The sequence below is a fragment of the Musca domestica genome, unplaced genomic scaffold (assembly GCF_030504385.1).
Source record: "Musca domestica strain aabys unplaced genomic scaffold, Musca_domestica.polishedcontigs.V.1.1 45, whole genome shotgun sequence".
NCBI classification, from domain to species: Eukaryota; Metazoa; Arthropoda; class Insecta; order Diptera; family Muscidae; genus Musca; species Musca domestica.
In genome coordinates, this window is record NW_026712335.1 from 7,681,137 (window position 1) to 7,695,394 (window position 14,258).

Below are 14,258 nucleotides of genomic sequence, written 5' to 3' on the forward strand. Positions count from 1 at the left end.
AACAATTCTTTTGTTATTGAAAAGAAAACACATACATAAACAAATAAAGATGACATATTAAGCCAAGAAAATAAAAAAATTGAAATCATATGGTATCATAGCCCTACCTTGATATCATTGTACCATGGTTATCCCTTACTTAAGGAAAAGGTAAAAGGGAAAGAGTTCACATTATCGGATTTTCATTTTTACAGCTTTGCTTTAAAATATATGCATTTTTTTCAGAGGTGTGGAAATTTAATTAGTAATCATTGATGGTCTGACTTTTTGCTTATCGGCCAGTGTATACTTAAATGAAATTTGTAATAACGAAAAACGATTTATTTGTCCAACATCATCTTTTGGAAAATGTGATAACCGGCCACAATCTATTATTTTCCGTGTAGAAACGGTTATATATTCCACATCTAAGGAAGTCGAATTTTTTTTTTCCATGTAGTAAACTGAAACATATAAAAATAGAGATTTTAAACTCTCCATCATACGGAAATATTCTCGATGCTATTAGTTCTTGTGTAGTCCTCGAATGAAATTTCATTTTCAGGATCAAACCCCCAGAATAAACGGCTGAAAAGTACTGGCAAAATCTTAACAATACCTGCTATGAAATAAAAGTTAATTTGATTGCAAATTCATTCGGACAACATTCTTTTTTTTAACATTAAAGCATTAATCTACTTAGTATTGGCCGTATATTTTCCCGTTCTTAAAGGACTAAACACAAACGCGTTGATCGATAAGAAAAAAAAAAAAAACAACCACAGATAGAGGTTCAACAAATCATTATTCCTGAGGTTTATAATTTTTCGATAAAAAACTTGACGCGCATAATGACCCAACGATTTCATTCTGTTTTTAGCATATTTCTCTTGAAGTCAAGAGTGAGACCAATAGTTGGATTCTCTAAATCATTTTTTGAGTTACCGACAAAAATCGGTATCTATCGTTAGGTCTTAGCGATTACTTTGACTTCGTCGCTGACTTACCGACAAATTTACCGAGATTATAGGCATTCTAATTTTCCGCCTTTTGTCGGCAGAGAATTTCGCTGCAGATTATTTTAGCTTGGTTGTTGGACATGCATGAATTACGAATTACGGGTTAATTGTGTACCTATTTCTGAGAGCGAACAACGTGATTGAAACCGCCATGACAGAAGAATACAGGTAGATGCATCAACGCTTGGGAGCATTGATATGTCAATAAAATTCAAAAGTTTTTTCAAATATAAGTAGATTTTTATATGTTTTCTTATACTACATCATTCGAAGACTATTATAATTCGCGTTTTTTCAACATTTTTAACAAATTTAATTTAATTTTAATTTTTAACAAATTTTCATTCAACATTTTCAATTCCAAAATTGGTTTGACAGTTCATTGTCCCAGCAGCTGTGTCGACGCGTCTACCTATATTCTTCTACCATGGAAACTGCAAAGAACATGGCATACATTTCGAGGGTTCATAATATTACTATGGCGATGGCAACCCTTTTAATCATTTAACACTACTCGTGCTATCGATTACTTCTCCTTATAACTGATTTATCGAAAGTCGACACGTATGACAAGCACAAAACAAAGTGTCAAAAATTTGACAAATTTAAGCAACACGACGACAAAAATCCCAGTTCTTTGATTTAATTTCACTTTCGCAAATCCCTCAATTGTTGTATTCATTTCTCACCCAATTTTGAAAATATTCCACAAAAGCCATGGTTTTCGTAAAAAGTTGGGAAGACTTTGAAATCGCTGCCGAAAATATGTACATGGCCAATCCAGGGACTTGTCGCTACACAATGAAATATGTTCACAACAAGGGTCACATATTGCTGAAATTGACCGACAACGTCAAGGTAAGAAACATGCAAATGTACAATATAGCATGGTGTATGATATGCCTTTTTTTATTCCAGTGCATTCAATATAAAGCTGAAAATATGCCTGATTTGAAGAAAATTGAAAAATTCACGGGGAATTTGATGGGTCATATGGCATCGAAGGAATAGTTCATTGATGATGGATGAGGAGTGATGACAACCAAAAGCACCATATAACCACCAACAACAAACAGCAACAACTCGTCACCAACATTATAAACATTAACAAAAACACACATACACGAACATAACATGCTTTAAACACTTAGAAGTAACTTAGTGAATTAATTCATTGAACACGAATTAATTAAGAAGAAGACTTTATGGGAAGGTGATCCGCCAACGGCATGGACAATGGGCACAGAGTAGAAGTGTAAATATCATTTAGTTTAAATAACATTTTAAAAATGTTAGCTCTGTTTACCACCCATCCGCGGCTATCACTTGTTGGGATTCATGTGTTTTTTATTTAAATTTATTTCCATATTATCTGTATGGAAATTGTATACCTAGGAATATCAACAAAACAGCATTTGCAAAAAATATGTTTTTTTATTTTATTCTTTTTCTTATTTAAACTCCGCCAGAGAAATGTTAATTTGTAAAACATTTCCATGAAATGATTTTTTTTTAAGTTTTTACCAATATAGAATAAAAACTAATGAAAACAAAATGTGTAAAATTAAAAGAAGAAAAGAGTGATGAGTTATTAATGGAAAGGTGTTGGGGAATGTTAAGTTGGGCTAAGGGATTTGTAAATTCAAGGAGTGAATAAAAGTTAATGTTAAAAACAAAAACCTTAAACCCGCAATTATTGCAATATTATCAGTATATCTGTTGGAATATATCCTTAGTCTTTAAGGACTTTAGAAAATTCTTACACTGACACATGGCAGAAGAATACAGGTAGATGCATCAACGCTTGGGAGCATTGATACGTCAAAAAAAAAAAAGAATGTTTTTTCACTCACTAAATATAAGTAGATTTTTATATGTTTTCTTATACTACGTCATTCGGAGGCAATTATAATTCGCGTTTTTCAACAATTGTTACAAATTTAAATAATTTTTCATTCAACATTTTCAATTCCAAAATTGGTTTGAAAGTTTATTGTCCCATCATCTGTGTCGACGCGTCTACCTATATTCTTCTACCATGCACTAACACGTATTTAATGTTGTGACTTAAGTAGGATAGCTTCCTTGGAGATCGATTTAAATATTGTAAGATCAACCAAGGCTGACCTAAGACTCACATTGATATACATTGTGGGGCTCTAGCGCCCCTGGTTAAAAATGCTAGAAACTCGCTATATCTTAGCATGGAAATATGCCAGGCACTAAGGGAAGATTGTACCCACAACCCGGTCAGGATCGTTTTTAGATTCATACCTAAATAATAACTACCCACCAAAATATAGAACCCAAAACAGATATTGAAAAATGAGTAAGTTTGACTGAAAGAAGTTTACAATGCTGTGGTACGACTATGAAGCAGTCGTAAAAAGTTGGGTAAAGAAGAATTCTTGGAAGTATTTTTAATATTTTGGAGATATAGGAACGAAATATATTATTATTTTTTTTGACCCAAATGAAGCAGTACAGAATCATTTATGTTGTATTAATAAAGAAAATTAAATTTTTTAGAATGTTGTTAAAATACTTAGAAGAGTAGTGAGATTCTCTAACACATTTTTTGAGTAACCGACAAATATCGGTAAAATTAAAATTATAAACGTGAAATGTCGCACTAAACCTTATTAGGTGGGAAATTATTGTGAAACCCTCAAAACAAACTACTTTATATTATCCAGCTGGCAGACAGGCTTGGTTTCATGCTGATGAAGAATACATGCTTGATATGCTCTCCGAGAAATATTTCTAGGTTTTAAAAATGGAATGGCAAGTTGAAAATGACGCCTTCAGGGCAAATTCTACCGGGAAGAATAATTTAAATCTTCCACCATTTAGTGGATTGGATATTATTATTATTATTTGGTGGTTGTATTATTATTTATTTATGTGTTTAGTATTTTATTAATTTAGTTTATTAACTATTTTGGACAACATAAAAAATATAAATTTGCTGGTTGTAATATGAATAGTATCTCTACAATCTTCTATAAATGTTTTAATCTTTATCCCCCACTGTATGTTTTATGTTTACGTTTTACGTTATCCAAAGTCTACCTTCCCCATACGCCGCGTCGTAATTTAACAGCTGGCAAACAAACGCCACAAAATGTCATATGTCAAAATTGAATTTTATGCTCTCCGCTTTGCACTCTCTCAGTCCGCGACTCAGTTCTTTTTTCTTCATTCATTACACACCAAGAAAATTTTCACGTCATAATACGCGTTTCGCTTAGCAAAAATTTTTTTGTAAAAATTTTTCTAAAATACTCCTATTAAAATGGAATAAATCAATATGAAAGTGTTTTAAACACCCAATTCAAGTGATGCCCTACCAAAGTGCAATATTGGTGTGCTGAAATATAAATTTCATGAGGCATAAATTGGCCAATGAAAAATCTAATAATCAAATCTATCTAGTCATTACAAATTATTTCCTTGTTTCTTATTCAAAACGACCGACCTACCTACCAACAACAACGACCAGCAGCAAGCAGCCAGCCAGTAAAACGAGTGAAAAAATCTATCTTTTAGGCGACGACTACCTTGAATTAAAATAAAAAGAAAAACAACACACAAAAAAGCAATAACAACAAACAAATTTGTTAAATATTTCGTCAGCAAAACAAGAAGTACATAAAAACAAAAATGATGTGTTTATGAAATTTCAAAAATATGACACAAAAAAAGAAAAATCCTAATTAATTGAAGTGAGATTAAAATTGAAAAGAGAGATAGAAAGAAAAGTGAATAATGTTGCTTAACAAAAGGAAATTGATTGTTTCATTCTAGTGGGAAATATATCCTCTTCAATAAGAAATTAAATATTGTATATAAGCATAACCAACCATATGTAGTGAAGAAAATCTAAGTGAAGTGCTACCAGTGAGAGAGAGAGAGAGGAAAAGAGCCAGAGAGAGGAGTAGCATACAAATTATAAGGGGTTGTAAAACCCCCTCTCACTTGACACTTGCTGGTGCGTGTGTACGTTCGACGAGAGTGAGTGCGTGATTGTGTTTCTCAACCATTATCCTTCGTTCTCGACATCACTTCACCACTTCCATGTCGTTATCCTCATACTCCGGCGACAAAAATTTGACATATACCCCCCTCCGTACATAACTGAGAGTGTCCTCGCATGACAAATTAATTGTTGGTGAGAGAAGGAGAGTGTGTTATTTTTATTGGCTCTTCGTCGTCGTCGGCCGTGGCATCGCTGTTGAAACAAGTGAAGGATTTAAGGATTTGCAACAAAAATAGAAGAAACAAGAAAACATTACAACATGGATAACGACGACACATTACTCAATAATCGTGGTCCTCAGCCTGGTGCTGAGACCGTTTACGGCACCGATGACAACAACATGGTCATGTCTGAAAAGGTTTGTTTCTATTTGCTTTTTTACAACTATCCTATGAGCTCCTTTGCTAGTTAATTTTAGGTAAAATTGCACACATCGAAAATAGGCAAATCATAGGCGTGATATGCCTATATGGAGGCTGCTTTCCACAATATAAGTTAGTCAGGCTCCAAATATTTGTATGACGTATGATATCATTGACTGGGTTTGACGTTTGTTCATGTCTCGTTGCCATTGAATGTGAATTCTAATATAATTCAACATGAAATTTTGAATCTTTTGCCAATTTTTAGTAAAAGTCCACAATGACAATATATTTAGAGCTTGGAATCCATAAATTACTACAGGGGTATCCGTAGAATATTTGAATTTGTATCAGAAACAATAGCTAACGAATAGTAAAAAGGAAAAGATACTTGAACCACTATAGACCCAACAGTGTATGGGTTTGTAAAACATATCTTGAATGACACACGATTAGGCGGAATCGCTACAAATACAGCTATTACGGGTTTGGTTGTAGCGGTGGGGAGTACAAAGAAAACTACATCCATTCAGATATTTTTCGTTGAAGAGATTATGAGTGTTGTTACAAATATAAACCTAATCTCTGAATGACAATGTTAGAGAGACAATCGTATATTCCGACGAAGTTGGTAATGGTGTACGATGCCGAATCCTGGAAAATGTGCAAGATGGTTAGAGAATGCAGTTGATGTCGTTAAAATTCCAAAATGTGGGCTTTATCGCTATATGCGAGTTTTAAATACTATTTGAAACTATTCTGTGGAAATCAATAAAATAGCGAATTTCGGGAGGTACAGCTTTTTGGGGGCAATAGGAAAACATGGTCATATATAGACAACGTTAGCATATAGAAGGATGACTCATTACAAACTACAAATACCAAATGTATGCAGATTGTTAATACTTGATAATCTCGTTACAAACCACAGATTAATAAGATTAGATGTTTATTTCATAATGGCCACCACGAGCAAACACTTATAGGCGCAAATGCAATTTTGCATAACCAAGCCGCAAAGTGGCTGCCCTGGGTCCTCGATAGCTAACTTTAAGGTTTGAATCGACCCTATATCATTGTGATCAGTTCTCTAGAGAAACAGAATCCGGAAACTTTTCCAGTAAAAGCGCGATGGTTTCATTTTTTTACCATCAAACCATCTTGGCGTAAGAAATGATAAATTGCTCTCAATAGCGTGACCCATTTACTGTAACTGTTGATCCAACCTTATTTTCGAAAACACAAAGTCCATTGACCCCGCCGGACATCAAACCACATCAAATAGTAGGCTTTTTGATAATTGCTTTTCGGTTTCCGAGCTCCAGATGGTACATTTTTGCTTTTTGATATAGGCAACAATATGGAAATGGATCTCATCAGTCAGGATGACCCAAGTATCCAATTATAAAAGACACCACCGAGGTAGCCAGGGTTGGGGCATAGGGGGTCCGGTCCCCCAGAAAGTATAAAATTATCCACATTTCTGGGAATTCTGCTTGAATATCTCATTTTCTGCCGTCTGGTCCCCTCCGAAATGAGTTCGAAAAGCATTTCTGGCTAAGACGGTAAAGGACACGAGGATCTTGATGATCGGCCGGCTTAGATCTGTTTAAACTAAATCTTATAAGCCCTAAGTGTGAGAATACATAAGAGGATTTTTGTCTGGCTTAAATTAAAAAAATAACATTGGAGGTCGATATTTAATTGACATTTAAGTCATCCTAACTTTCTTCGTTCATTTATGAAAAAGATAGCCATTTATAGCCGAAATTAATTTTGTAATTTATTCTGAAACTTAGTCCCAAGTCTACATTAAAAGAACGAGGAGGAATGTACAAACCTGGATTTTCTTCAACTCTTGAGTGATATTCACTAACTTGTCCTCACATCCAGGGACCTTATCGTGGTGCGGCCATTCTTCGTAAATTTTGTATAGAAAATGATTGGAATTTCCCGACAAGGTTTCGAAATGCATTCCTGATTACGTCCCTGCAAACAGTTCGAACTTAAAACCATTTTCGTATAATTTTTGCGTTTTTTTTTTCAATTACGATAACTTGCATATAATTTTTAATTTCTTCCTAACAATTCCGGCTTTTTCTTGTGGGTAAATTGTTGTTCAAGCAAAACTAAAATATGACAATGAACTGTATCAGCACGAATATTTTGTTACTTTCTTCTCCTCTTTAAAATTCTTCTCCACACGTACTCCAGCTTAAAGGAACGGGTACTACAACATTAACTCTGAATACAAAAGGAAATAGTGAGGTGACTATGAATTAAATACAATTAATTGATGATAAGAAGAAACCCATCTTGAAATTGTCAGTAGCTAACAATTACATTGAGCTGAGAATATTGATATACTTTTCACAAATTTCATTTTTCATAACCAACTTTTGGTATGTTCAAATTTTAAACCTAATAAAAACATTTGGCTAATTTGATTGTAACACCACAACAGACACAGGCACACATTTGCTTCTTCGGTGCAATTATAGATAGGTATGCGTTTATTCATCCATTTGAGGTCACTGCAGCAGTGCCAAGTACAACGACCTTTAAGGCCGACTTTAGAAACCGCAATAATGTAAGTGTATACATTAGACGATTTGACGTCAGATTTTGTTTCGATTCTCGTCAGTTATTAATGTGTACATTTATGGTAATTGTCGTAAGTGGTAGATTGTGGTGGTATGAAATGCACTAATGGTAGTTGTTGTTGTTTTTTTTTTTTAATATCTAACTATGAAGAATTATAATATTTTTAATTGTTATTGGCATATTTCACACTAAGAAGACATGAGATACACATCAATGTTTTGTGTCTTGTTTCTGTTTACAACGGCAAGAAATGACGATAGTCTCAAAAGGGAAGTGTGGCCCATCCAGAGGTTTAGTTTAAATAGCCGTGACAGGGACTCACCCCGGGGACGACTCTAAGGACACCAACCCCGGAATATTTGCTATATTATGGTTACGATTTTGTACTTTTTATTTGGATAATTTAGTTTTCCACCAGTTGAGCTCCCTAAATGGCTTCGATAGTCATTCCTGTGTACTTTCCTGGGCTGTGACATCTTTAATAATATTCAAGTATTTCGCAAGTGTAAACGCTTTCAGATTCATTGTTGCGGTATTACATGGTAAATACCCTTAGAATGTATTCTTCAGAACACCACCTATCTCAACTGTTCTCCATAATCAGTAACTGGTTCACTTTTCCAATTAAAATGTGACAAATATTAAATTTATCAATTGGCACATACAAATATTTATATTTAAATTCTTAGTCATTTACATAAAACAAATGATAACACAAAAAAAAATTTAAAAAAAAACTTTTCCGCAATATTTTATAATTTGGGCTTCCCTTCCCCCCAATTGTTTATCATTTTGTAGACTTTTTTTACTTCTTGTGCATTGTAATTCTCCGGCATGGCACACAGACACACCGAACCAAAATGTGAGTCAATATAAAATTGTGGTGCTAAATTTAAGTAGCAGTGGCAAATAGTGGCACTGTCGATGGCGGTATGATACTACGAACCCAATGCCCGCTCATCCGCTACTTTCAGTAGATAAATACACAATGAATCGGTATTGGCTTGGCAAAGTTGAATTTAACACAAGCCAAACCAACGAAATTTATCGCAAAAAGTTAATGAACTGTATCAGCGTGAATATGTTCTTTTTTTCTCCTTCATTTTAAAATTCTTGACGACAAGTACTCCCAACTAAAAGGGGAGAGAGCCACAAACATTAACTCTGAAGACAAAAGGAAGTAGTGTTGTGACTGTAAATTTAGTGAAAAGAATTGATGATAAGAAATCACCCTCTTTAAATTATCTATAGCGTATAATAACATTGGGGTTTAAATGGAATCACAAAAATAATAAAATGAATTCAAGACTTTCAAACTCTTTGAGAAGAAGATATTTGAGTCATATGTGAAAATGAGGTTTCAATATGATGCTTATTCAAATGTTTACCGAACTCTTGCAATTGTAGACTAAACATAAATAAAAAATAATCCCACGCTATTCAACGTACAGTGGTTTATAATGCCTTTTTTGGCTACATCTTTGGACACCCATAAAAAAAGGCATGCCATTGGAGCAAATGGGAGATAGGGTGTTTTTTTAATGATGTAAAAAATTACAAACATTGTTATCTATTTAGGTATACGTTTTGTAATTTATTCCGCTCAGTTAAATATATTTACATACCAAATAATCACTTTACCAAATAATGGGTTTATAAGTACATTTTTGCATCAGTTTTTATTTACAAGATAGACAACTAATCCCATATTTTAAAATGAACATGTTATAGAAATTAAGTACTTCCTCAACTGTTTCCAAGGGACAATCAATAATCGCCCGTCAAGCTCGACCACCGGCTTTGTATTTTCTTAATTTTTGTTGTATTTCCACTGGCCTTAGTTTTTTAGTCGGTTATAGACCTCAATGCGGAAAAAACTGACAAGATCCCTATAATATTTTCAAATATAATTCAGGCATTATTAACCACTTGGAAAAATTCTGTTTGGCCATTCACTCTTGTAAGATTTTGTTTATATAGGTTTATGTTTTCGACTAGTCCACATACCTCGTTACCTCCCGATATTCACTGATTTGATGATTTAAGACATATTTTTAAATGGGACTCTTTTTAAATTGGGTTTTTAAAAATCATAATGGGTCCCAACCCTTCTGGGAGCAAATTATCTATATGGACTTCATGTAAAGGAAGGTCCCGATATTTTATAAAATTTTTTATAAAGGTAATAATTTTCATTAGTCTCCATATGAAAATACTGACCTATATTCCGTATTTTGTTGGGTTTGAACACATTTTTATAAGGGTTATGTCATTTAGGGTTTTTAGCAACTGAACATTTTCTTATGAAAATAATTCTGCACGCCCAAAAGGTACTCTATAATATATATATATACAGGGTGAGATGAAAAAACTGCAACCAACTTCAAACTGCTGGCATTTCTAAGCCACTTGTCCGACAGCTGTTAATATTATTCCAGTGACTGCTCATTATATTGTTTACAAGTGTACATTTTGGTGAGAATTTTATAGAAAAAACGTTATTTGTGATGGAATTCAAGCGTGATGTGTGATTTCTTTATATTTGGCTGGAAAACTACAAGTTGCTATCGTTGGAGCACTCCAGCATTTAAATGTTGTGTCTCGTACAATCGCTCTTTATCGTAGCGTAGGCCTACGCCAAGGACGTGGACGGGAGAAAACAGCAACATCAGCAAAAATGGTTCGAAAAGTAAAGAAGCGACATGATCGAAACTTGCGTCGCAGTGGGCGAAAAAGGCTCGTGAGCTGAACATATCGCAATATTCTATTCGGCAAATATTGCAAAATGAGCTCAGGGTAAAGCCATTGAAATTCCAAAAAGTGCAAGAACTTACCAACAGAAAGAAAATAGATCCAAACAGGTAAATAGTTGCTTCCCTTGGCCGAAAGTGATGAACTGCAGAATTTGGTTTTCTCCGATGAGAAAACATTCGTTGTCCAGCAGTTTGTAAACAAACCAAATGATCTCTTTGGCACACGATCATTTGGTTTGTTTGTTTCAGCTGAAAATGTGCAGCTTTGGTTGTCCACCAGAAATCAAGCGTCGGTCATGCGGGCCGCCAAAACAGCCAATTGTCGCTCTACGCTCCTATTTATCGACTGTGGTATCAGAATAAATGCCGAATATTATCCCGAAAATATTCTGGAGGGTGTGCCTTGGGCAAGCAAACATTTTGGCCACATACCTTGGTCATTCCAAAAGGACTCAGCACCATCGCTCTCAGCACGCCGGGAATGGGTCAAAATACCGCAGAGTCAAAGGTGACCAATTCAAACAAATCTAAACTTATTCTAAATTTGATATTTCCAACATTTTTTTGTTTTCATTTAAAACAAGTAAGCACAGGCTACAGTCGAGCGGGGCCGACCGTTGAATACCCTACAACACTATAATAAACGAAACTGTTTATATAAGCGAGATATTCGAAAGAATTCCACAAGATATTGTGACAAATTATAAAAGAAAACCATCAGGTTTCGTTCTCTAATTTTCGAATAATAGCAACTTAAACTAATTTGCTCAATTCCAATTTATTGGTAGATGTTGCACGTAAATGGTCTTCCCAGATCTAGAACCAATATTTCCCAAAGACCTATAATCTCTCAGAAGTGGCAAAAGATTAACATTTATTATTGGTTTTTGACTGAAACGCATCTATATGAGATACAGACATTTGACTATGTTCTTCCACGAAATCAGCGTTAACGAAATAGTCAGAAGTGCGTTTTTCCTGTATTTGTGAATTCTCCAAAGAGTCACTGGAATGGACATTTTCGTATTTTGTCTACAAAAGTTGGCAAACTATTTCACACATTGAATATTTTTGGATGGCCATCCAAAACTGCTTGGCTTTTGCAATGTCCGGAGGATCGGGCGATAATTACGACCTGCTGACAACTTTGCGGTTTTTTGGTCCATTTCAACCCCTAAATATATTGCGATCATCTCCAAAAAGAGTAGGCTATTCTGACCCTCGTCTTATACCCATGCACAATTTCGTAAGGATCGGGTCATAAATGCGATCTGTATATGATATCCTGATATTCTAACTACTTAGTTTTGTTAGCTGTATAAATATTACCAAATGTTTAATTCAAAATGAAAATATGCCAAAAATATGACAAAATTGAAAAAATATGAGAAAATTTTACAAAATCAATATTTTCATCTTTAGAGAGATATTTTTATGCGATTTTTTAGACGTTTTTTCTTTCCTGCCAAGAGGCCATTCTGAATTAATAAGAACTGTCGAAATCAGTTCAGCCGTTCTCGACATATAAGAGATCTTTCAAGCATATCTTCTTTGATAGACATATGTATCGCACATATCTTGCTATATATTCGATTTGTTTGATGTTAACATCAATGTAAAGGTCAGAAGTAACCTTGTCATGGCTTCGTGATTTCGCCGAGATTTAAAATATTCGCGGTTTAATGAAAAATGTTGAATTTTTTCAACACAAAAGATATGGTCTATTTTACCCGCTAAATATTATCCGATGACCACCCTAATTGGTAGGCTTCTTCCCCGCCCTAAACTCTAGCTACATACGAAATTCCGCGTCGATTGGTTTTTAATTGCGACCTGTATAGCTACTGCAAAATCCGATATTTTTTCAGTATTTGGTCCATTTCAACCCCTAAACATATGGCGATCATCTCCAAAAGAAATAGGCTTCTATTCTGACCCTAACCCTAACCCGATCATCTCCAAAAGAAATAGGCTTCTATTCTGACCCTAACCCCACCTCCATTTTAAATTTCGTGAAGATGGGACCATAATTGCGACCTGTAGAGTGATTAGAAATTAACATGGACAGACGGACGGACGGACATACATAGCTAGATCGACTCAGCTCGGTGAGCTAGGAAGATCCATATATACTTTCCTATGTGGGAAACCAATATTTCGAGGTGTTACATAAATTTTGGCCCAATCAAACTTATAATACCCCCAACACATAGTGTTGTAGGGTATAAAAATTAAAAAAAAATTAAAATTATGACGTTTGGCTTTGTTGCAGTTTTTTTATCTCACCCTGTATATATGTAATAAACTAAACCACTGTTATGTTACATAATAAACTTAATAGAGAAGTTAAATGTCCTTTACAAATTTATCCATTATCCTGTGATTCATGTGAATAAATTGTAGAAAAAGTAATGGTCACAAACAATTATTTTTTCGCATGACATTTGCGGTTAATGCCAAAAGTGACATGTCAATGACCTTGGCAAGGATTGCTATTTATGTACACATAACTGTGACGCCAATCAACCAAAAATTCATATAAAGCGAGACAGGCTGTGTGGGTGCCGTGGCTGGTAAATGGTTTGGGGCTGTGTTGGATGAGTTCTACAAGCCAAACAATTATTGATTTCTCCACTAATTGTGGTCATGTTATATTCGACATTTCTATACCAAGTTTGCTTTGATATTCGTTTTTTGCTTTACGACAAAGAAGAAAGAAATCAGAACACTTTTATTGTCTTCTTTCTTTCTATAGATGTGTGAAATATTCATTAGGCTTTGCTGGTGGAATACCTTTCTACCACCAAACAGAGAACCAAAATTAACCCAAAAAAGTCTTTCGTTTTTGCTTTGATAAGACCCAATTCCCATTTTGGCCTGATTGTAAAATACTTGTTTCCGTGTAGTTGTATGTACGTACATACATACCAATTTATACAGGCCAGCTACTCGACCACGTTTTCTTCAACAATTACGTCATTTATGTACATACCGTTAACGTTTTATATCACATAAAACTCTCAAAGCTTCACGACGACAAATCGCAAGCAACTTCACATAAACCTGTTCCACTTACCTGCTTGGCAATGAAACGGAAATTAACCATAAAGAAACAACAACGAAAAAAACTACAATTTGGTTATTATTTTATTTTAGAAATAAAATAATGGAAAGATACGAATATTTCATAGAGCTTTGAATTTCATATATTTTTTTTAATGAGCAATGACAAGTTCAGTAATGCATATAACTTAAATTACATGGGGGTTTGTCGGATGATTGGTCGATCTTTGTATGCAAAATACTTGGCAAATGTTATTTTATATATGTATGAGACCTTTGATGTTTGAGTTACGGCTTATGTCGTATATCTATCTGTCGAACAATTTGTCATTTTTATTTATAGTAGCTTCCTTTGCTAATTCATTCTAAATTGTCTAACCTAAAGTGAAAGGAGAATTAAAACTCAATCAAAGAATTTTTTTCATATTCGTCTCTTGAT

General features: G+C 34.3%; 2 protein-coding genes across 14 annotated transcripts in view; both read left to right on the plus strand.

The window, feature by feature from the left end:
• The first annotated feature begins 1,613 nt into the window (after positions 1–1,613).
• On the plus strand, positions 1,614–2,553 carry LOC101889003 (signal recognition particle 9 kDa protein). The gene is made up of 2 exons (XM_005182334.4): positions 1,614–1,856; positions 1,917–2,553. Exons 1-2 carry the CDS (start codon positions 1,716–1,718, stop codon positions 2,007–2,009), a joined length of 234 nt encoding a protein of 77 aa, XP_005182391.1. The 5' UTR covers positions 1,614–1,715; the 3' UTR covers positions 2,010–2,553.
• A 1,633-nt stretch (positions 2,554–4,186) lies between these two features.
• The window catches only part of LOC131800351 (JNK-interacting protein 3-like), a 46,988-nt gene continuing 36,916 nt past the window's right edge, over positions 4,187–14,258 (plus strand). For 10 of the 13 annotated variants that reach the window (XM_059127392.1, XM_005182335.4, XM_059127388.1 and 7 more), the window contains exon 1: positions 4,188–5,395. In XM_059127392.1, the coding sequence (XP_058983375.1) occupies positions 5,297–5,395 (99 nt within the window). In that variant the 5' untranslated portion in view covers positions 4,188–5,296. Of the gene's footprint in view, positions 5,396–14,258 lie in introns of all 13 variants that reach the window. The other 3 variants (XM_059127393.1, XM_059127394.1, XM_011293735.3) reach the window with 1 other exon arrangement.